At 38.4% G+C, this 25,303-nt stretch overlaps 2 protein-coding genes across 5 annotated transcripts in view; one reads left to right on the top strand and one right to left on the bottom strand.

The window, feature by feature from the left end:
* ARFIP1 (ARF interacting protein 1) overlaps positions 1–22,961 on the bottom strand; it is a gene marked incomplete at its 5' end in the record, with an annotated part of 40,106 nt that extends 17,145 nt beyond the window's left edge. The window contains 6 exons of one of the 4 annotated variants that reach the window (XM_082281487.1): positions 1,739–1,848; positions 3,259–3,354; positions 5,849–5,963; positions 14,510–14,611; positions 18,496–18,575; positions 22,825–22,959. In XM_082281487.1, the coding sequence (XP_082137613.1) occupies positions 1,739–1,848; positions 3,259–3,354; positions 5,849–5,963; positions 14,510–14,611; positions 18,496–18,573 (501 nt within the window). Of the gene's footprint in view, positions 1–1,738; positions 1,849–3,258; positions 3,355–5,848; positions 5,964–14,509; positions 14,612–18,495; positions 18,604–22,824 lie in introns of those variants that run through there. The other 3 variants (XM_082281488.1, XM_082281486.1, XM_082281485.1) reach the window with 3 other exon arrangements.
* A 90-nt stretch (positions 22,962–23,051) lies between these two features.
* TIGD4 (tigger transposable element derived 4) lies at positions 23,052–24,755 on the top strand (the record flags this gene model as incomplete). Its single annotated transcript, XM_082281976.1, has 1 exon — positions 23,052–24,755. The coding sequence occupies one exon, from the start codon at positions 23,052–23,054 to the stop codon at positions 24,753–24,755; it is 1,704 nt and encodes a 567-aa protein (XP_082138102.1).
* Between the last annotated feature and the right edge of the window lie 548 nt (positions 24,756–25,303).

The following is a 25,303-nucleotide window of genomic DNA, read 5'->3' on the forward strand; positions in this document are numbered from 1 at the left end:
TTGGTTTTGTTTTCTAAATCAAGGTACCAAAAATACAAAATAAGGTCAAGTCCTGTCCTCTTTAGTTGTGGTATAGCAGATTTGATCCCAAGAGTCAATGTTTTAAAGAGACAAGAGAATTTTAAAGAACAGCTTCAGCTCAATAGCACGTATTCTGACTGGACCACAGCACACTGTCAGACTAGCTGACAGAATCAGGGAATGGGTCAGGTTGGAAAGGACCACAGTGGGTCACCTGGTCCAACCTCCCTGCTCAAGCAGGGCCATCCTAGAGCACATGGCACAGGGTTGTGTCCAGATGGTTTTTGAGTATCTCCAGTGAGGGACCTCCACAACCTCTCTGGGCAACCTGTGCCATGTGCTCGGTCACCTGCACAGTGAAGTTCTTCCTCAGGTTCACGTGGAACTTCTGTGCACCAGTTTCTGCCCGTTGCCTCTTGTCCTGTTGTTTGGCACCACTGAGCAGAGCCTGGCTCCATTATCTTGACACCCTCCCTTCAGATACTTTATAGGCATTCATGAGGTCCCCTCTCAGTTGTCTCTTCTCAAGGCTGAACAGGCCCAGCTCCCTCAGCCTTTCCTCCTGAGAGATGTGCTTCAGTCCCTTCACCATCTTTGTTCCCCTCCTCTGGACCTGCTCCAGGAGCTCCGTGTCTCTCTTGTACTGTTGAGCCCAGAATTGCACACAGCACTGCAGATGTGCCTCACCAGGGCTGAGTAGAGGAGGATCATCTCCCTCAACCTACTGGCAATGCTCTTCCTAAGGCACCCCAGGATACCACTGGACTGCAACTTCTGCAGTTGCTACAACTATTTTGATGACAAGAAAAGTAAGAAAAGTAGCCATTTAAAGAGAAAAAAAAAAAGAAACTTCTGATTCTAACAGAAAGACAGCATAAGCATTTACTAGAGGGTAGAATGCTTCCCATTCTCACTGAGGAGGATGTCCTTTATCTGGACTTAAAGAACACTGGAGTGATTTAGACTTTCTTTTCCACAGATTCTTCATTTCTTCATGGTTTGATGTAGACCCTACTAATGCACCTGCCCACAACTCCATCATTTCAGTTGCAGGCACAACATAAAGTAATTTTTCAAAACTTGTATTTGTTTAAAACTTGACAGGAATGCACTCCCTGACAATTGTTCCTTACTTTATAGCTTTTTAGTGAGAGTCACTTACAGCAAAGTTGTGTGCTTTAAGCACCTTTTCGATTATTATGTTATTTTTTAAATTTCATCATATCTCAACTGATCATGAAGTAGAAGCGTATAAAACACACATTAATTGAAACAACTATTACAACACTAAGAAAAAACAATCAGCCAAGACAGGACAAAATCATCAGAATACCATATAACAGGTTTTGAACTTAGAGATGGCCCTGATTTTTTCATGTCAACTAAAATCTTATTGTATCAGCAATCACCTCCAAAATAGCAAAAAGATTTAATTCCGAGCTTTAGTGCTGAAATCTCTACATTCGGAATGATGAAGGGAACATTAGAAATGGAACATTCTTTACCTTGCTAAATCAGTAATACCTATTGAAGATTTTCCACATTATACCAGGGATTTAACAAAGAATGCTACACTTGGAAGAAAACTAAGCCTTTCCTATACATTCTTGCTTATGCTCACTGCAACAACAGCTCACTTTACACAGCTCTAGTCCTACCTAGTAGCAATCTCACTTACAGAATACATACACACACACACACATATATGGCTGCATACCTTGTAAGTGTTTAGGCTCCACTTTCTCACCAATTCCAGTTTCTCCATTGCTGGATTCTTTACTTCATCTGCTAACAGAACAGGTCCACTCTTCTGCTGAGCTCTGCCCCCTGTGTCAGACACAAAGCAAATCTTCAAGGCCTTGGGTCTGGGCTTTTTGTTTGTTTGTTTTAAGGGTAAGTAGCAGATATGGAAGATTTGTGCAATTGCAAATCCAAAAGCAGAACAAGATGACAGTATGAATTTAAATGAAGAAGCAGATTTTTGAAATCAGTTCCAGAAAGAAAGACTTACTTTAAAAGTGATATAAAATGTATGTGTATCTCACTATTTCATGCAGTAATAGGCTGAATTAAGTGGACTGAAAGCTTAAAACAGCTTTTGAGACATGTTTATTACTTAATCTATGCTTAAAAACTCCAACAGTTGAACACTCTTTTGCATTTAGTCAATCTAAAAGCCTGTTTACAACCTGAAGACCATTAAACAACAACTACTGACATCCTGTTGTCATGAAGTACAGAGTTTTTAGATCTTTTCCAATGAAAGTCATTCTTTCCAGAAGATGTGTTCAGCCAGTATTTAACTTACTTATTTCAGTTTTATTAGCTCATTGTATTAGGAACAAATAATTCTACAAACCAGGAGAATAAAACCAGCAGAGAAGAGATTGAAATCAACAAATTAAAATACCTAGGGCCAATCACCACACACAATTTGCCACTATCCAGCATTTTCAAGCTAGTATATCACGTGGATTCCATGTTTCAATTTTGCAAAATTCCTAGTGTCCTAAATATTAAAAACTGCTAAGTATCATCACTTTTTAAGCAACATTTTTATTTGTTCATGTACATACTCATTTTATAAGTACTCCTGCTTCTGATCCCTACTGCTACTTACAGCCACCTTAGTCTTGCCAAGTTATTTACGTAAGCAAGAGTTTGGAAAAAAGGTTATACCGATGCCCCAAGATACTTCTTTAGCATCAAGTTCTGCTGTGTTCTTTACATCTTCAACACACTGTGCAAACATTAAGTAATTAACCCTCTCAACATCCTTATGAGGTAACTGAGTTTTCTCCTTTTATGCAGGAGGAAACAGACTAAGATGTTAAGTAATTTGCCCATAGGCACAAAATGAGTCAAGTGGCAAAGCCTAGATCGGGTGTTGTGAATTCCTAATGGCCACCTCCACAGTCTATTGCAATATGTGACCATTTGGGCAAAAAATGCTAAAAGTGTCAGCTTTAACCTAAATAAAAGATTTTGGTCACTCCTATTTTATCTACTGTTTGTTATTACTAGGATTAGTTATAATTTTAATTTTATAGAGTAAAATCAGCTTAGAGAGAGGAAAGCAGAGGTTAATTTGTAAACTGCTGAAGTCAGAAGTGAGAGCCACCAAAATCCCCCAGAAATTTTATTTCCAACAGATAGTAAATCAAATAATTAGAAACGTGGAGGGGTTAGTACACTGTCAGCAGAGACAAGGGCGTTATCCATTCAGTGCTTCGATACCTGTGGGAATAATTAAATCACAACCTTGTCCAGCCAGTCTGCTAGCTGCTGCACTGCTAGGAGATACAACAGATGATTTGGGTGATGCTGACGAACCTGAAAAGCGGACATTTAACCATGAAAATCCATCATCTTCCCTCAGACGTGAACATGCACTCTTACAGAAACACGTTTCCAAAACAAAGAAACATCTGCTTCAGCAGCTATAGAAGTATTCACAGAAAAGTTGTTGGAATTTCTGATGGAAATGCTTTTTAGGAGGTGCATCTCTCCATGTGAACTACTCCAAGTTTTCATGATTTAATCTTTTCCATGATTTAATCTCTAGGTCATGACGACATTTTTTTTTTTCTGTAAGAGCAATCAAAATACAACTGAGGGGCTCATCAGTTAAGTACAGACAGAAAATTCCATGGAAGATGGTTATATAACAATCCACAGCTGAAACATTCTTTTTCAGGTCTAGGTAGCGTTCACTCTGCATTGTCACTGAATGGAACTTAAAGCATTAACGGGTGAAGTAAGCCTGAAAATCTCTGCCAGTTTCAGATACACTTACTGACACTGTCGCACACCAGCTCCTAAGTCTGTATAAACAGGCAGCAATAAGTTATCCTGAAGATCATACAAGTCATTAGCTGTAAACTCATTCCCAAAAGAAAGATTTTACAGCACTTGCTTTTTCCCTTAAAAAAATAAACAAAAAACCAAACAAAAAACCTCAGACCAAAACAAAAAGCAACTAACTTTTAACTAAGTGACCTGCACTCTGTGTGTTCTCTAAGCTGTTTTAGGATTATGCTTATTATGCTTTTCAGAGCTTTGCCACTCTTTTGTAACAGATAAATCTGAAGTGGTATCCTTACGGAATTTTCAGGATTTAAAAACCAAGTAAGCTTTTCCTCTATAGTGATGACCACCATATTGGGGGGGGAACATTTACTGCTTTCGCTGATGAATTCCAATGTACTTCAGGGCTAACAGTGTGATGAGGGAAAAGAAAATCAAACCTGAACTTGGCAGTTTCAACAAAATTTAGTTATCAGTAACACCAAAAACATCACTTAAAGTAATTGGATCAACAATCAGCTTTAAAACCTTCTACAGAGCACTACTAACATGGGGTAAATAAATCCAATGATTTGGATCCAACTGCACAGAAAAGATGAGACAAAGACAGCTAACTTGCTGTGTCCTTCTGTAGAGACACATTGCGTAAGAGCTGCAACTGAATTCACCCAGGCATAAAAGTTTGACTGCAAGATCCTGCCTGAATCATTTCAGCAAGCAAGCCAAAACAAGCAGTTAAAAAAATCCTTATCATTTGACAGAGTATTAACACAGCCTTATGCATGCTTCATCATTCAACATCCCCCAAATCCGAAAAGCCCTTCCCCTCCTGTACTGTCTACTTTGCATTCAAAAACGAAGCCCTAATAAGGACACCCAAACAGACGACAGAATTTTCAGAAATAGGGCAATCATTCAACTTTTGTTCATGGTTTCATAGGAAGCCCTAGCTTTTACCACTTTCTCTGATTTTGTTAGAGCATCAGGAAAAATCTGAAGAAAATATCCTTGGAGAAAAACTGTGATATCTAAAGTGTCCAAAGCTCATAATTTGTGTACAGAAATTTCCACAGAACATTTGCATTTCAAACACATTAGTGTAGCTTGAAAAATCTTAAGACACTTTTCCCTTACAGGCTAATACAATTAACAGCTGGAACAGTTATCCTGCCAATAGAATACAAAAAGGCAGGAATGGTGAGCAGTTTGCCATCTGCTCCAGTTTTTAGCTAGGTATTTTGCCAATTTCAAAGGCATAAAGAAACACAGCATTCACTTTGTAATATATGTAAAGTACAGCATGTAAATCAACTGCTTTCATAAGCAAAGAATTCTACCAAACAGGAAATGAAGCAAAATGTAAATTAAATTTATGACTACAAAGAGACTTATTTTCACAGCTGCACATTTGAGATAATTTAAAATCTTTCCAATTCAGAAACTGTCCAAGGTACATAATACATTAAATACCATTTGCCCATACAATATCATGGTATTCTATTGCTTTTAGACTGGAAACAGTGACATTATTGGCTTGTTTATCACTTTGCATTTCTCATTGGTTAATACCACATAGATTCTCTAACAAGAAGAATCCCACTTTTTAATCTACCCTAGGTAAGTGAAGTGTGTATCAAGAAATAAATAACTCTCCAGTTACGTTTCAAACCAGACCAATAACCTGCAAAACCTAGAGAAAACTTCAACACAATGTAATAGTAAAATTCTTCAGCCTGACACCAGTTCAAGGTGCTCAAGGCCTTCCCTTCCGGTAAGGGCAGACCAACTTAACACTGAGTAGTTTCCTTTAGTCCCTTGACAGATACTACAAGTGCAGCATATATTCTCTATTTTAACAACCCAGCTACCAGAGAAGATAAACCAGTTGTCACAAATGCAAATCTCATTGTGTACATTTATAAAAAACCGCTCAAAGCAGCTACAGAACATTGTATTTCTGACCATTTAAGAATATGCCTAAAGATTTTAAATTGAGAAATACAAAAAAAACCCCATTTACCTTTACTTGGAAACTGTCCTGCCTCAACAACTCCCTCTTTGGCACTGTCAAAGCCACGAGATGTTATTTTGGTTTCAGAAAGTCCAAGTCCAACTGGTAACGAACATTTCAAGTCCTGGAAAATATATTAAGAAAAACAGAAATTTAATGATTTTAAAAAAAAAAAGGATTGAAGTGACTCAAAAGTCTTATAATACAGTTTCAGCAGCTCTCAGACAATCAATTCTGCCTTTAGCCTGGAAAGAGTCCTTGCTGGTGTCACAGCTTTCTACTGCTATGCACAAATAAAACTATATAAAAAAAAAAAAATTAATGAGAAACACTGTAAGTATAGCCTGAGTATTTATTCTAGAATTTTTTGTGACATTGATGATCAAACAGAACTGCTTCTCTCAGAGAAGCAGTTACCAAACATGTGGCCAGAAACATCATGTTATGTGGTCTGAAGCTGGTCCAGGCAACCATATCAGTTTAATAAAGTTTCCAGTTAAAAACTGACAGGGGTGCAGAATGATGTAAGATTATCAAGCAGAAAACACCTTACAAACCAAAAATATGGAAGCAACAAGCAGAAAACACCTTACAAACCAAAAATATGGAAGCAACTATCACAATGTTGAAAATTTAAAAAAATCACTAAGCAAGAAATAGCCTTAAAATTCATAGCATCCCTATTTTTTACAAATAGCACATGAAATCTTTTTAATATTTGACATGGGGAGTCATCCAGAAAGGCATCACTTCAAAAACTTCCTTCTAAGCACCTATTCTACAACATAAGTGCTCAGAGCACAAAGTTGCCACTTACTTTTGTTTGCTTTTGAAACTCCTTCATTTAAAATTGCCTGTGATCACCTAGTTTAACTTTTGAGGGCTAGTTTAACTACTTCAACCAGCTCTCAAGGAACAAAAATCTTCACCGAAATGCAACACAGGCCTAAGAATCCACACACCACAGCTGACATACCATCCTACTGCCCATTTCTGCTATCTTACCTACCTCTACAAAAAGCTCCCCACAGGTTTCCTGGACCATACTGCCAGCGATCTAATTGAAGTTTAAGCCTCTGGTGTTATGGAATTAGACATGGTGCTTTAAAAAAAGTTCAGGTTTTAAAGCAATTTAAAACCATTAATTAATAGAAGGAAAAAGTGAGTGAAAAAGTACTATAAAAGTGAAAGCGAAAAGGTAAAATACAGTTACAAAAAATAAAGCATCAAGAAATCAGAACACTGTCAGCATCTGGAGTCAGGTACTATTTTGTATCCCCTCTGCTTCCATATAGAGGTAAAAAAGTGGAAAAAGTATGGAGGACCACTAGAGAAAAGCTATACATAACTTTAAGATGTTTGTGTCTAGACACATGTAGTAACTGTTTATGATCCATACAATGCTTCTAATTGCAAAAAACCCACAACCTTTAAAATCTAATCCATGTTTGACCTATTACTGTAGTCACTCAATCCACAAACCAGAAGCAAAGTAGTGCATAAGAATGATACTGATACTGCCTAGAGGCTCAGATTGTCAAGAAGTAGTTTTGGATCACATCCCCCCAGATTTCTTTAGATGTCTTCAGTTTAGGACAAACCCCTGGGAAGAAGAAAAAAAGGAAGAACTACAAACACATGAATTCCAGCAAATTCATTTTTCCATGTGAATTCCAGGAATCTTGCTGACATCAAAAACCCAGCATACTACTGCAAAGAGCAACCAATTCCTACAGCCATACTTTCACTTACATGAACAGGCTACTTGATAATAGATTATGCCATATTTGTGTATCTGAAGCATTATACCAAAAAAAAGAAAAACAAACAGCAAGAAAAACAAATAGTAGTCACATGCAGAACCTGGTCTCACAAATTAAGCATATCAGAACATTGGATACATACTGGTTTCAGTCTTCACAACTGACTTAACACTGGTCTTCCATTTAAGTACCCGCAGTTGGTGGTATGCTGGAAAGCCTTTGCTTCAACTTAGTTTAGCTAACAGACAGAGGCCATTTAGCTCAAAATGTAGCAAGTCACTAGAACATGAAAAAGCAGAGACACTTGAAAAAGGATAACCAGATTGCAGAGAAGATGCACTGATTTCACTAAAAGGACACAGCGTGAATTATTTTTTTCCTGAAGGCACCTTGGCATGTTGTGTAGTTTTCAGAAATATCTAAACCTGGAGCCAAACAAATGTAGACAGCTAACCTGCTTAAGCCTGTTTGCAATAGGAATCTAAGCAATCAACTGTATTTAAGGTTAAAATGCAGAACATCTGCTTTGTACAGACAAAAGTTTGTATCTAAACCTAAGCAACTGCACTACTTCCGTACACTCAATGTAATTCTCCTTTGAAGTTAAACACAAGCTGAAAAAACTACAGAATGAAGTAAATCAAAAAACAATGCGTCCATCTCTTAAATAAAAACTTGATATTTGGATTATGAAAATTTTAAACATCTACAATTGTGTATATATACACACCGGAGTTTTTTTACATTAATATATACATATGTATATGTGTACAAACACAGATTTGTTCAAAGAGATCTACTTTTTTCCCCACTGTCAGAAAGGCAAAGTTCAATGTAAAGAAAGGCAAAGTTTAATTCAAACCTCTTTTTAAATACCTATAAAGCAGTTCAAATATATCTTTATGAAGAATGGTATTCTTACGTATGGATTTAAAAAAAAACCTTTACCATTTGTTGATTTGTACATGAGCAGAATGAAGAAAAAGTCAGTGATTACCAAGATAATACTTTTTTGTTGTTTACAAACATGCAAGTTACTGTTCAGGGGAGACACACTGCTGCATGTAAACTACATTTTTTAATGTCATTCTTGCAACTGATTGTGCTTCCCTTTTTTTTTTTTCTTTACACAGGCATAAATAAAAAAGATGGCAAAAAGTCTGTAAGCACACTGACAAAACAGTTTATCCTTTCAATAACTTACAAAGAAGGATAATTTAGAAACACTGCACAAAACGTCACACTTAAGGGAAGGTATGACTGTACTTAATGTTTGAGTGGTAAGAAGACAACATAAATAGCTTTCTTTTTTCTTCCCACTAAAACTAAGTTTGCTGTTACAACACAGGAAGTGAGGACAGATTTCCCTACTACAATATGGTGATTATATTTTGACAATGTATTGCTCTTCTAGCTAAGTTTAAGATTTCCCCCCTTCTTTGTAAAAGGTAAATTCAAGTCTTTAGAATTGATCAAAATTTACTGATATATTTCAAGTCCACAAATCTATTAAGGGATCACCATCACTAAAAAACAAATAGAAAAATGCTTCATTAATAATTTTCACTTGTATGAGGCTGAAACCATATTTATGCAATTATCATCTAGCACAAATATTTTAATATTGTAACTTCACTGAGACCCAGAGCTAGAGGTACAAAAAAAACCACAACTCAGAAGATTCCCAAGTTAAAAGGTTGCATTACCTATCCCATTCTCAGACATTTGGCATGCTAAAGGCTCAAAGAAGCAAAGGCATGAAATACAGCTACACAGAATAGCTGCAATAGCTTAATTAGGTTTACTCAAGTCAGTTCAAACCTATATGTCATAGAACATTTAAGTCACTTTAACCATTTGTTAAAATCCTATTTTAATTACTTCAAGTCACTATATTAAACTAAACGTATTTCAGTCAGGTTAGCCTTATTTACACAACTCTATTATACAGATCATCTGATGAACCAGTATGAATTTTTGACATAGCAATCCTGTTGAGACAGTAGACACAGCAAAGAAATCGCTCCGAATGCATGTTCATGAAAGAATGTTGGCTGAATTACAAGACTATTTCCACAATGATACTTCCCAATCATGCTATCCATAATAATCCAAAATGAAGAGGGGAAAGACCAGAATTGTATTGTTTCTCCAACAGCAGAAACCAACCTAGCCAAAACTTAATTTATTGAAACTTACTTAACTAAGGAGGAACTAAGGAAACAACTAATAGTAATGCATCACTAAGCATTAACTTCTGCTTAGTACTAGCAGGAGGTTTGACAGATACAGTTTTACTCGCCTTTACCTTGAATTAAGGTATTCTTAAAACCTCACACCAATGGCTAGTTTAGCAGGGGAGTAACTAATATCAGACTAATCACATGCTTGTTTATATTTTAATGGTGGATGACATTTTAAATAAAACTACTCAAGTTGCCTTCAGGAAAAATTTACAACATATCTGATTGTAAAGTTCAGTTTAAAGTGTGATTACAAGTCCTATGGAACAAAAGGTTACGTAGATAGACACAACATCTATCCAGTGAGATACATGGGCTCTGAACGTTAACTTATCAAAATCACATGCAAGTAGAGCTCCTTGTACATATTCAGCATTTTCTTCTTCTCTTTGCCCCATTACATCACTCAGTTCCTATTTTCCATCAATTAAGCCACTAGACCCTCACATCAGTATAAATTCAACATAAATAAAAGGGAGGAGACCTGAAGGCTTCAATCTTTGATGAAGTGGCAAAGAACAGACGAACACATTTCTTCTACTCTCCAATACACTGCTCTTCACTCAGAAGACCCTTTCTACTACATCCCTTTTGATTTACCTAATGTCATACTACAATCCAGTTTTAAATTAGCTTCCCTTCTACTCTCATCATTAACACACATATTTTTAGTTTTTCAGACTGTATGAAGAACATTTGACTTTTTTATCTCCTCAATCCAGTTTTCTAGAACTGACACAGTTCTAGAAATAGATTTTAAATCAGTTCTACATTAATTAAACTATAATTATCCAAAGTAAAAACCTAACTATATCATTCAACATAGCAAAACCTAATAGATGAACTCAGACCAGTTCAGTTCAAACTCAGTTGCAGGCAGAATGTGAGTGACAAGGCTGGCATTTTTTTTCAGAAGGCAAAAGACAAAAGAGAATTGACCTTATCTATTTGTGCAGTCTGGCGATAAAATTACAGAACAAGAAAGTGAACACATGCACTCAGATTCATCAGATCTCAGACCTTATTTCGTAATTCTGGTAAGATAAATTGAAGACTCACAACAAAGTTCATTATCTTTTGCATCCTGAAGTTTATTACTGGTATTATACACATGCTTAACTATGATTTTCTTCCCATAGGAGTACAATAAGAACCACGAGAAGAGGCAATACTAAAAATGAAATGAAACAAATTCAGGCTCAAACTGATAAGAACATCATATAGACTTTGTGCAGTACTTTAAACATAACAAATTGCTTACAGCTGCTTGAGTATCTTTACAGGCAGACCAAACTGTTTTCTGAAAAATTTCGTTTATTCCTATGCAGCTCTCACACTATATGGCATGTTATTGCATATAGGAATAACAGCAGTAATATACTTCCCTCACTCCTTCTACAGTCCTCAGCTCCCAATCCCCCCAGTCACATTAAAACACCACTGTGCTAATCACATAATTACAATAGCATGGGAGGAAAACTGGGCTCTAGAAGTCAGGGGTAAGTGAAGTAAAACAAGTGAATAACATAAACCAGCTAGACTTCTTTGTATGTTGGGCTTTCTTACAGAAAGTAGTAAGAAAAACTTTTAGTTAGGAAATGCTGAAGTCTTCTGTCTATGTTCTCCCAAACATCAGTGAACAGTTCCATAGACCAAGTTCTTAAAGCTCAAATGAGATCCAACAGAGCTTGTGGAGTTAAAAAGCACTAGACTATGTCAAGCTTTTGTGTAATGAAAGAACATTGGATATATGTTCCAATGACGACTGAAGCTACAGCTTTTCAGCTTTTTTTAGTAAAAGAGTTTCCATCCATCATACGGGCAGGACAAAACTTGTCTGAATTCCACGGGCATGTCTTATTAGAGAATTAGAATGTAGCAGCATATTTCTGACAGAGATTTTACAGTTAGGGGAACACTTAAGTTACCTTTTAAATATGCATTATACCAAGAAGCTGCATCAATTAGTGCTATGTCACATTCTAACAAGAATGGAACTAACATGCTTCCTTCTGAACTGCCATTATGACAATCTATGCTCTCTGATGTTCTGAAAAACTAATGGCAATTTTCTTTAAAGAAGGAGCAACCTTACTTGTCATTTCCAGGTAAATACATTTGCTCTGCACTGCCTTGCAAAATGAAATACTTCTCATGCTTGAATGCCTATTAATACTGCATTGGTAAAACTCAAATGTGTATTTTCATGCCAGAGCAGCTTATGGACAAGGTCTGATGGAAGTGCTAAGCACAATGCAAGTCTAGAGGAAAGTGCAGTTTTGTAATTAAAGAATTCTAAGGAAAGGTTGCACAAATACCTCTTACTCAAAAACAAATAATCAAAGCTCTACAAGTCTTTGTGGCAAAATAGCTGCAGAAGACCAAAAAACACAGAACAAGTAGTATTTTATTCTTTACATCTGAACTGTACAGCATCTAGATGAGTATTTCCCTGATCATAAAAATAAGGAAGCAGGAAATTAAAATAACCTTATTCCCCAGCTTCCCAAGAAGGTGCAATCAAAATCAGCACACTGGAGTGCTCTAAACTCTACTGTGGTCACATACTCTTACTGAGCACTGTGGTAACAGTACAAATTACAGTGGTCATGGTTTCTTGCCCCTTTCTTAAGTGACCTCATAAAAATCACTACTTGGCTTGCCATTTCCATAAGCTGATATGAAAAAAGACCCCAGAAATGTTGTGGTACAGTGCACACTGCTTTAGGTTAAAGCAAAAAATTACCTGGCAAGGAAAAAAAGAGAAAGCAGGCATTAAGCATTAGAAATAACAAACATGAAGCAAGATGAATAGAAGCTAAATATTAGAATTTGAGACCAACAGATTAGTAAACAGACCTAGATGTTAGTTCCAAGAAGTTTATTTTCTTTGTTTTGTTTATAAGAAGCCTTGATTATCACATATTGAGTTTAGGTCACACATGCAGGTGTGAACTTGTACAAGACAGTTCAAAAAAATAATTGAAGTGCACTTCTTCATTGATCTCAGAATAAGCACTGCGAAAATAATTACAGCAAGTTCAAATATGATTGCAGAGTACTGTTTTTTTCTGCACTTTGAGGAAATATTTGACCCATTTTTGTCAAAGTAAAGTTTCAGAATATAGTGGACTCCAAGCCAGCAAAATGATTAGCATGCAGGAAAAATCTACTCCAACTTTTACATATGGCCATAGACAGAAACTACCTTAAAATTCCAGCTTTACACTTTGACTAAGCAAGGGCCCTAACGCAGTCATTTGCTGTACATAAGTGATGCAAGCACTGCACTGCAGAAGCAATCACTACATAAGGAAAAGGTAACTTAGACAGCAGCCAAGTCACAGCAGCAGCAAGGTCATCAAGATTAAAACTACCAAGTCTGTTTCCCTACTTTGAGGTGAACCCAAATTCATTACTACTTCAAGATGCATTTCCCAGGGTTGTCTCCCTAAACACACATCTTCATAGAAATGTAGTTTTAACTTCATTTCATTAAACACTCTGCTAATTTTTACATTATGTCACTGGTAGATCTTAGCTGAACAACAAATCTTATGAAGGCTTCCCTCCTCTAATCAGCATTTTAATAAAACAGAGTAAAATGTTGAAGTTCTGCTGAGTATTTCTTTTAAGAATAATTCTGCACTGCAAGTCAGTATGGAACTGCTAAAACTTAAGGGCTTTCCTTAAAATCTAAGCCTCTGCACATATCAAATAAACATGGACCATTAACTGGCCTCCATACTTCCAAACGAAAATCCAAATAAAAGGAGCCCGACCCCAAATTCCACACGCTGTGCCGTAGCGCACTCTGCTGGACGCCTGAGCACGAGCAGAACTGGTCGTTCACCTGCACCAAGCTGAGGGGGAAGAACTCAGCATTTGCCACTGCCAACGTGCCTTTTGTACGGAAAAGATCACTGCAATATGCAATCACACTATGTTAGTCAGCTCTGACAATAATCTATGTGCTTCAAAGGAGTTTCTTCAGTAAACCTCCAGAAAACTATGTCAAGTGAAGTCTGCTGTGCATTGCATTGTGTCTTGGGGAGACGTTGTGATGTGTATCCCATATCGCTGCCCCATGCCCAGGAATTCATTCTGTGCCCTTCTATGCCTTTAAACTGAGTAAGAGGGAAGGGAAGCACCCGGCTTTTTTTTCTTTCCAGCCAGCTTTCGGCAGCTTTTTTTTCCTCAGCTCTTTTCCTTCAGAGAGTTGAACTTTTGTTTTCCTGGGACTTCAGATTTTTTTTTTTCCTTTTCTCTCTGCTGGACTGTTTCAACATCAGAATATATTGGGAGGACTTTCCACTGAGGCCTTGGCCCTGGAGGTGGGCCCACCACCCCATCCCAGCTCCAAGGAGGGGGAGAGAGATCTACGGAAGGACGCTGAAATTTCCCAGGTTTCTCTCAGCAGATCGAGAGGTTTTAATATTTAGCATCATTATCCCCTTTCCTGTGTGTTTGTTAAATAAATAGTTTTTATCTCTTTCACTTTCCTTCAAGGAAAACTTCTTTTTTCCCGAACCTGGTGGGGGAGGGGTGGTTATAGCCTGCCTTCTCTCAGAGGATGTATTTCTAGATTTGGCCAAACCGGCACATATTGTAACTTCAGCATTTCTGATAACCGTACCATGGCAGACAGCAAAGAAAATTCTTACCCTGTTAAAGCCGTGCTCATGAGAATCTTCCAGCTGTCCATTGCTAGTCACAGGAATTTCTGCTGCTGAATTTTTGGGAGATTCTTGAGCCATTGCACTTTCCTATAAAAAGAAACAGGCTAGCATTTGTCTTACATTTCCAATGAGTAATCCATAAGAAAATATTTGATGTATGGATTTCATAACAGTTGATTTTATTTCAAATGCCAACTGGAAATAGTCTGATATACTCAGTCTGTATATATTTATTTAATCACATCCTCGAATCACAATAATACTCTAGCACAGCTCAGTCAGAAGTAATTTAAAGTCTCCAGATTTAAGAGAAAATTAAAATTTAACCCATTGGCATTGGGGGAGTAAGACACAAATGAGACATGTGGGCTCACACAAATATTTTACAGGCACACTTGAGCCTTAGAGTAGTTTTTGTATCTCAAACTATATTGACCTTGGCTAAAAAAATTGTATTAGTTATTCATAAGCAATAAATACTAAAGAAGAGCAATATGTTTAAACATATGTTACAAGAAAAGCAACAACTCCAAACTTTAAAATAAATTCAGTTTCTTCTTATTTTACCATAATACAGTGCCACCTTCTGACTAAACTGTTGGTACGCAACTCTTCATGCAGTCAACAGCAGCAAACCTGAAGTGAAATGCAGAAGCGCCAAAAGAACTCAAAAGTACCAATAGAATTCAAAGTTAGTTTCAAATGCAGCTGCATCATGAACAGAAGCAGCAGCTGTGACACCACTGCTTTCAAATACAACCTAAGGTAGAGCCTAGAAGATACATTCCCAGAAAAACTGCACATCATTGACTGCACATCATCTAAAGAGAGAAAGGCAGCTTAACACTCTCCAAAACTAAGAGGAACTGAAAATTTCATCCCTTTCAAAAGGCTGCTCCTAACTCTGCAAGGCAGGTTCATCAGTCACATAAAGTGTAAACAGTAGAAAAATCAACACACAACCAAGTTTGTTCACTTAGATAAAAGTTGTCTGAGGTCCTCAGACCAGCCCATACACTTGTGCAAGACTGGCAATATAAGGTATAGCATCAACAGATACTTGAGACTAGGTACTCTTCTACCTCAAAAGCTCTTAAATCATCAAACTGAACCAGCTTTTTTCACTCCAAAGGCCAGGAAGAGGCTCAGCCTGAGATCAGGATCTGAAGTACCATCAGCTTCTCCAACCACATGTGAAGCTTCACTGACTATCAATATAGAAGGAAGATTCTGATACATACTGAGCATCACTTGCATCATTCTTAATTGGAACATCTTCTGGCATACCCCCATTGCTAATATTTCTTCCACTTTCACATATCACCACTTAATTTACATTAGTGAGTCTGATTTCCTTTAGTAGTTTTGAGGCCTCTCAAGACTTTTTCTAACTAGTCACTGTCTGTGGGCTCCAATAAATGTACTTCTACTGAAGCACACCAAAAGGTCGATGCTTATTTCATGAGTACTTTTAAAACAGTTAATTTGTTTCATTTCATAGAATATAGAATATCCCAAGTTGTAAGGGACCCACAAGGATCATCAAGTTCAACTCCTTGCCCCTCACAGAGAGCTACTATACAACACCATTAGATTAAATGGTCTAGTTACTGCCACATTACATTTTGATTTGAGAAATCTGTCCAATAGCTCAAGTTTCTTAAGCTTGCTCTAAATCTCATGTGTGCTTAAGCTCTGAGACTGCTAAGAACTATAGTTCTACTTGACACAGTCAGGTGAGGTATTTTTCAAAATGCTTGGCCTGTCACAGCTACTTGCACAATACAGAAACATTAGCATAGGCCATGTCCTGTTCACAGCTATTTTTGTTCTTCTTTCTGCAATTATCAGAGAACACAGTGCAAAGGGAAAGTCCTCTACTGTCAAGGGGCACTTTGCTAGGGATCATAAACAAAACTGCATCTCTAATTAAAGGAAAAACAAATACTTGACTTAGGTGCTTTTCAACAAGAATCCCAAATAATTTTGCAAGTATTTACATTGATATGTTTTTATGCTTTTATTCAGAGATATCAAGCTCAATGCATATGCACACATCTCTAGTAAATACATATGCCAGAAAACAAAAAATCATCAGCTTCTCTGGACAACTAGAAGCAATTCACATATTTTTTAGGCACTGCTAGTAGAGTCAGACCTATATGTCTAGTTCAGAGAAAGCAAAAAAATTACTTGGCACTGTCAGTTCCATGCTATGTTTGAACTACAACCATTTCCTATTGCTGAAAAGAGGACATTTCACCACTCTACTTTTCCAGTCCCTACCACTGTGCATCACATCCCACTCACTCACCTGACTGCAGTCACCACACACAACTCACTAGCCTGGCAATAAACCTTTTCACCAGGTAATTTTCCAGTTTCAGTGAGTTGAATCAGTTTGCAATGAGGTCAGACAAGCACCAAAGCCATGAAATGAGCAGCTGAAAACAGGAAGTGGGATAAATTGCTAATTTGACTCAGACATAACAAGAAATGACTGTCTGCATTTTAGTCAATAGTTTAAGCTTTCACTGCTGTCAAGAACGAGTCCTTGCCCTTTGCCCCCAGCTCTTCCCCCCAGCAGCTTTCACCATCCCTTCACCTCCTTCCTGAGCCAGAACAATGTATTTGTACAGCAAACAAGATTCCGGAAACACTCCAGGTTAAAAGAAAGCGACCTATGCTCAAAATGAGGATGGGTATTTTCCACTCCCATCAATTCTCCAAAGCAGGCACAACTCCAACACTTGCTCCTATGAAACAGAGCAGGTAGTAATGCAGTAAAGAAACTACTTTCTTTGAAGGAGAATGAAGGACTGCCCACAGCATCAGCTTACTTCAGCAGTGCAGTATCTCAAAATACTTTTTCTGACTGTAGGCTACTGCCAAATCCAGCAGCCATTTCTCTTTACCTCTGGATGTGTGTTCCTGTAACTCCACACAATCATGGTAAGGTTACTCATCTAAGAGAAAACTAAACCACCAAATCACATTCTGTTTCAGCATTTCTGTTGAAACAGGGAGTATGATTCCTGAGTCAAGTGTCTCTTTGGCAAGTGCAGCCCACAGATGACTTAAACTAAGCATACAAAGAAATTGGTTCCTCAGAAAAAAATTTATCATATGTATAAACAACCTAAAGTAAATCTAAATAAGTTCCTAAATTTGTATTGATGTATTAGACATGAATGACATAAGCACTACAGAAAAACATCGTGTTTCAGATGAAAGTTTTATTTTGAAAAAATAGTATCATCCTTTAGTAACAATCAGTATTTTCTTTGTACATCTCTGTTTACAAATATCAGCTTTGCAAATACGCTAAATAGCTGTGGAATCACTATTCTGTTTTTGCTGGAAGTTTAAAAACAATTCACTGTCACTGAAACTCCAATAGTGATAAAGTTAGCATTACCTTTTTTCATTTTTACTCAAGAACAGTCAGGAAAATGTTGACTCTGTCTTTCTGAAAGAGCATCCCAAACACACCTGATTAGCTAAATAATATTGGGAACCTTAGGAATTTGTTCATAATTCTAATAGGTCACAGACCTCTCCACAGAGAAGGGGCAAACTGTATCTGCTCCCAGGGAAAAAAAGTCACTCCTTCAGCAGTAGATAGAATACCTTGTTATACTGAGTTACACAAAGATTGCTGCCCTTTAAACACCAACCCTTTTCTTCCTGCAGTACTCACACATTTCAGACTCCTCCTGCCTCAATCTATTCAATTTACAAAAAAAACAGTGCAGCACAGCAGCAGGCTACTGGCTGAAGTAATCCTTTGCTACGAATTAACTGGACTGTTCATAATGGTGTCTCAAAACCAACCCCACCCATTCAAGATGCTGTGCACAAACTCATATCCCCATACTAACAGCACTGTGCTATGCATAGCAGAATTTTTGGGAGTCTGAAACTTGTTAGGATTGGTTGATTTTACACTATTATAACTATCACCCAATCACCTCAGAGCCAGACTGGACCTCTTCTGCAGCTGGATGAGATTCATCAAGTGTTGTGGATTCACTGCTGTGTTCTGACATACCTGAAAACCAAATAGGTTTGGCATGCATTAATTAAAGTGAAAGGAGCTGGATGTTGCACCTCATAGAAACCAAAGCAGGCTTTCAGAAAACATTTCTTTTACAAGTTCTGCTAAAGCAAAGTGAAACCTCCTTCTTTTGAAGGTGACCAGGTCTTTAGCTCTCCACAAATGTAAAAGAGATTAGGAATACAGTCTAGTGTAGCTTCCATTGCCAAAGCAACCTTTCCCCATAGACAACTAAGCTTGCAACATAAAACCGTGGCAGTCAAACAAGGTTCTTCAGCTGATATGTATACTGTCACCTGCAACAATACACTGACTGTATCCTACCACTGCAAAGATGACCATTTCATTAAGACATAAGATTTATCCAAACATTGCAAGATTATATTGATGCTAAGCCACTGAAACTTATTAAGCTGTTAAATCTGTTGTGTTTACTAGAAACAGAATCCCTTTCATTTTAGTCTCAAAAAGATCTCAGCTACAGAGGCAATGAAAGACTTGCACAAACTTGCACATTTCTTGCACATGTGCAAGAAATCAACTCTGTGAGTATAGTGATCATGAAAGATGAATTACATACCGAGTTTTAGCTTAAGTAAGAAAAGTATCTAAGTTTGATTTCAAATAGCTGGTAACTACTGGTGACACCGCAATTCACTCAGCTGTTTGAGAGGAGGAGACAACCAATCATTAAAAATTAATCAAACTGTCAGTATTGCATATAATCACACATGACTTCAGTTCATTAAGTCTTGCACCATTTCATACATGTTCAGACATACCAGATTAAGAAAAATTATAAAGAGATTACTATTTGTGTTTATATTGTACTTCAAATTCTTAAGCTATAAAACATTCTAATTCAAGCAAATAATTAATAAGGTAAGCAGCTCACATAGCAAGGGAAATAAAATAAGGACACAAAGGCTGAGAAATGGAATCACCCAGATCATCTAGATAATTTTACATTGGATAACCTATTACTTTGTTTTGGAAAACCAAACATGTAAAATAAGAGATTTTCTACAGAAAAACTGTTCATCCAGGGTTATCACTGAATCAAGTTAGATTTTTCTAGGAGCAATACAAAATTCCCTTTGAAGTAATTAAGAAATAAATTAAACATCCTTATATAGCTTTCTTAATTTTTCAAATTTCTTTTGAACATGAAAGACTGTACAGCAGAGGTGCTGTTTGCCCACATGGTCCTGTCCAAACTCTCCTTGTGGTTGAAAACAACCTCTGTGCTTCACAGAGCTTATTTCTGAGTAGCTAAAACAATTACATTATACAATAGAAGAATAAGTGTGATTTCCTTGTTCTACTGGTTAAACAAAAAGCTAAATTCATCTTGTAGTGCAGCCTTCATTAAGACAATCTGTTCTTCAGTTCTACCACATCAGTGTTCCTGGAGTTACATTTGTACATCGCATACAAGCTTACATACCACGGTAACACTGTTTTAAACTATTAAATGCTATAGGCAAAAATATTTTTGATAGATTTAAGAACTTGTAATAACCTAATCTAGAGTCAAGAAGCATCTCACAAATCCATATAGAAGACACTGCATAAAGGCAAGTAATTAATTTTTTAAAATCCAAATCAATTCTCCATTTGTGTTAAACACTCTTCCATGATTAATGTTTTGTACAGTACTCTTTTTCTACAAGTAGTGCCAATGCTTTCGACACAGCTCTGCAGGATCACACTGTTCAACTTTAAAACACAAAAAGGTGAAAAAAATGTAGTTTAAAGGTGGCTTTCATAAAAAGTTCAACTGCACATTCTAATTTAACCACAGAATTTCCTGGTTTCTACAGCAAAAAAATGGGGATGTAAACACCAAATACTGGATGCAAGGATGAAAGCTTTCTATACCTTCACCAAGATTCAGAAGTGAAGACAGTCATGTGAAATTGTGGTAATCACGCCATTTACATACATGTATCATTTAAGGTTCCAGTGCAGAACTGCATCCACACTTTTGCATCTCTGTAGTTCTTGCAAGTGCCAGGCAAAGGGCTGTTCTTTATAAGAAGCTGCTAATCCCCAGTGCAGCGTGGATTCTGCATTATCGAGGGCTTGGTTTGTTTCTTCACTAAAGCAGCCACAACTTTAGAACACGTTAGGTGACTGGTATAGCAGGACATTTGCTACCATCAGCTGCAATTAGAACAAGTCAAAGAGGTTCTACTTGGAAAAAAACATGCTTGATCCATATTCTGACAAGAACTGAAACCCCGTCCATATCTCTCCTGACCCTCTGGGTTTTCTTTTTCCCTACTATACCAATTCTGCAAATCCACACAAATACTGCACCACAGTAGAACAGAGGACACAGAATAGACTAAGAATCATTCCCCCCATGGTGAAGCTACCTTAAATGCATACTGAATTACAGCCTCAGTAATTTTAAGTTTTGCTCATCATAAATAAAACCACACAATTTTTAACTCCTGGGGATTTAGATATCACTTCTTTAACTGGCAAAGTAAAAAGCAAAACAAAGCAAGAACTTACAAACAACATAGTAAGCATCCTCTCAGATGGAGATGTCAGAGACATTTAACCATTTATAATTAATTGTTATAAGAGCATGCTTATGTACTTTTCATTAAAAAGGCAAATTCATATTTGCTTATTCATGAAAATATGAAGTAAATGTCATCAACAATAATTTAATTTTGAGTAAGAAGTGTATTCTTCACATTCTTACATCAGTTAGGTAAATGATTTATGGTGTCAGAAATAAGAACCATGGGATTCTCAAGAATCAGATCTGCTTCTCTAAGTAGGATGCACTGGCTCCTTTGCTTATTTTTCTCCTAAATTAACTGCCAATAAGGCATCAGCAAGATATCTTCTGTCTAAAATGAAGTTTATTACACACTTTTATTGTTGTCTTATTACTTAACTGCATAGACAAAGAATATGAATTTTTCTAACACTGCAGAAAATTCCAGTGCTCATGGAAAAATAATGATTTTATGGATGTTTTCTTAATTTCAGTTTCTAACTAAGAACACTTCCACCAATTCTTGTCAAGATTGAGATCAACCACTTTTTAAAAAAGACTGTAAAGAGCTGTATTAAACACTTCCTGCTGCAATCACACCATAATTTCCTCTTCAGGGTCTTGAATTCCCTGGCTGTTCCACTTGCAAAATCTAGTTATGCCTGAGAGTTACAAGATGTGATTGGAGACAAAAACTGGAGAACAGGGCTGCTGCTGACTTTCACACTCCCCACACTTCGTCAGCTTGGCCCTAAATGCTTTAATGCTCTGCTCGTCTCCAGATTAGCTAAACCATGGACTCCCATTATGGTTTCAACTTCTACCAAACCAGAAAAAAGCAGCTGATCAAGATACTGCCTCAGCTTCCAGTTTTCCCAATCTGACATTCTTCTGTGTTTCTTATTCCTGACATTTTAACTGCATGTGTACATACATACATACATATGTAAACATACACATGACTCAGAAAGTTTTGGAGTTGCACTGATCAAATAACATCCTTCTCCAGCCCTGCAAAAAAACCCCTTCTGTTATCTTGTCTAGTGAATCAATTCTTAGGTAACAGAGCCACCGACTGCAAAGTGATAACTCCTTGCTACCTTTTCCACCAAGCATAAAAAGCACATGTTAGACACTGAAACTACATCCTGGGCTGGATGTTCAGAAAGATCCCCTTCAAAGCCTTCCATGCAAGATGAAAGGCTATTAGGGAGTTTCAGTTAAAAACAACCTATTAGAGAGGTACTATAAGAAACACTGGAAGAACTGCCTCTAGTTTGCAAACAATACCACATGCAACACCTGCTTGTCACACAACACCAAAGCGCTTCCATACTTTAAGAACAGTAAGCAAAACACAAATTGGCACACTTAAAACAGTAATTGCCAGGGCGTGGAATAAGTCCCAGGGGCACAAAATTTACACAGCATCTACAGTTTTCTTCCTCCACCAACACATAGCTTCCCTTTCTGTCTCGTGGAACCCGCCTGCTCCCGAGCTCAGGCGCTGCCCTCCCCGTGCGGCCGCCCAGCACCCCCGGCGCGGGGCCTACGAGCCGGGCCGACCTCGACCCGCTGGGCACTGCCGGTGCCGCGGGGAGCCCGAGAAGGGGAGGCCGCTCCCGTGGGGTGACACGTCGGACGGGCCGGAGCGGGAGGCGCGGCCCGGCCCTCCCCGAACCCGGGCCCAGCGGCTGGGCTGGCCCGGCCCGGCCCGTCCCTCACCTGCCGGCGGCGCCGCTGCGGCCCCGGGGGCGTCGTGCTGCGGGGGGCGAGAGGGCAGGACGGAGGGAGGGAAGGGGGGATGGAGGAGGCCGGGCGGGGCGGCGCCGGCGGCCCCTCTCCAGCTTTATTTTCTTCCTTCTCCGGTGGCAGCAGGAGCCGGAAGCGCCGGGCCGGAAAGGGGATGACGGCGGCGGCCTCTCTAGGCTGTCATGTCTATGGTCGCAGCCATGGCAACCACCGCCAGCACCGCCCGGGAGGCTGCTCCAGCCCCGCCGAGTGCCGTGCCCGTGCGATCGGGCCGCCGGCTGGGAAAGCAGCCCGGAGCGGCAGAGCAGGAGCGCGCCTGCCCGGCTGTGGGCGCGGATGAGCGCGCCTGGGAGACGCTGCTCGGTGCCATGGCAGAGGCTCTGCCTGAACCCTCAGTGAGGAGGAAGAAAAGCATATCTATCGAGGAAAAAATTGACATCATAAGCGCTGTGGAGAGCGGCAAGAAGAAGGCGGACATTGCAGCCAAGTATGGCATCAAGAGGAATTCCCTGTCTTCGATTATGAAGAATAAGGAAAAAGTTTTGGAAGCCTTTGAAACTTTACGGTTTGATCCTAAAAGGAAGAGACTGAGGACTGCTTTTTATGCCGACCTGGAGGAGGCATTGATGAAGTGGTACAGAATTGCACAGTGCTTGAATGTGCCGGTGAATGGCCCTATGTTGCGCCTCAAGGCGAATGATTTTGCCCAGAAGCTTGGACACAGTGATTTTAAATGCAGCAATGGCTGGCTCGATCGTTTCAAGTCGAGGTATGGTTTAGTTTTCAGAGCTCAGCCTGTAGAAGCAGCTGCTACTGCTACAGTGGATGCTCCAACTCTTTGGTACCAAAATGTGCTTCCTTATTATTTAAATGATTATCAGCCGAAAAATGTGTTTTATATACAGGAGACTGGGCTGCTGTACCAGATGTTACCACATAACACGTTTGCTTTTAAAGGGGAAACTTGTTCTGTAGGTAAACAAAGCAAAGAGAGGATCACTGTAGTGGTGGGTACAAATATGGATGGCTCTGAGAAACTCCCACTGCTTGTTATAGGAAAAAACAAAAGCCCACGCTCTTTCAAAGATGTGAAATTGCTGCCAGTGGATTATGAAGCAAATGATAGGGTGTGCATGACTTCAGGAATCTTTGAACAGTGGATGCATAAACTTGACGACAGATTTCAAGCACAGCAGCGCCGAGTGGTGGTTCTTGTTGATTCTCTCCCAGCTCACACAGAAGTAAAGAACCTGAAGTCTGTCAAATTAGTGTTCTTTCCTCCAGACTCTTCTTCACGTATACCTATGAAAGAAAGGATTATCAGAAGTCTGAAGGTTAAATACAGGCACTGTCTTATCAAAAGATTTATTGACTGTGTAGAAAGCAATAAAGAGTTTATGCTGACCCTTATTGATGCAATTGAGATGTTGTACCTGTGCTGGAGGGAAGTAACACCAGAGACTCTTGTAAAAAGTTACAATGGAGCAACTTTCAAATTAGAAACTGAGACAAATGATAAGGACAATGAGGTTGAAAGTGATTTTGATTTGATTGCACATGCACGGGCAGCTGGAGTAGAGTTTCCAGAAGGTTTGTCTTTGGAAGAATATGCAGCTCTAGATGATGGCTTAGTAACTTATGAAGTGCCCACAAATAATGAAAGGATGTGTGCCAAAGAAAGCGCATCAGATAAAGCTGAGACATTTGTTGGTGATGAAGATAAGGATGAAGGTGATCGACTTCAGGGAGCTGAACAGCCTTTACCATCCAAAAATGAGGCTTTGATTGCTTTAGATACTCTTAGAAAGTTTCTCAGAAGTCAAGACACAGATGATTCTCTTTACGATTCCCTAGCTGACTTGGAGAATTTTATTCAACATGTAGCATGTGAACAGATATTTTAGTAAAGTGGGAAAGCATGTAATTGGGAAAAAAAAGAAATTATATAAGCAAAAAAGATAGGCATTTAATAACAAGCATTGCTGAAATGTTCTCTGGTGTATTTTGCTCAGGTGCCTAGATGTACGTAACAAAATAATGAAAAAGGGCTGTGAATTGAAATTTTCCACAAAATCAGGAGCAAATAACACATTTGAGGTGTAGAGAGGGAGTAAGCTGAACCCTTAAAATGCTAACTCTAGTTAAAGTACAGTGGAGGCAAAAGAAATTCTTTGAGCAGTTCGGTGCACTCAGGATAAACTGTTGACTACTTGGAATTCTTTCTTCAAGGAGAGACTAGCACTGCTATACATCAATACACCAGTGGTTTTGGGTTTTTGTCAATGGAGTAGAAAATATTTATCACCCCGGTGCTTTTGATACATAAACACAGAATTTAATAACACAGAAAATACATGCTTAAATTCTGAGAAGTAAGGCATTTTAAAAATAAATATTTTTCACCCTTCATCAGGAATTCTGGCCATCATTTACTCTTGCAGCAGATGATGAA

Source organism: Coloeus monedula (genome assembly GCF_965178545.1).
Source record: "Coloeus monedula genome assembly, chromosome: 5".
Classification (NCBI taxonomy): Eukaryota; Metazoa; Chordata; class Aves; order Passeriformes; family Corvidae; genus Coloeus; species Coloeus monedula.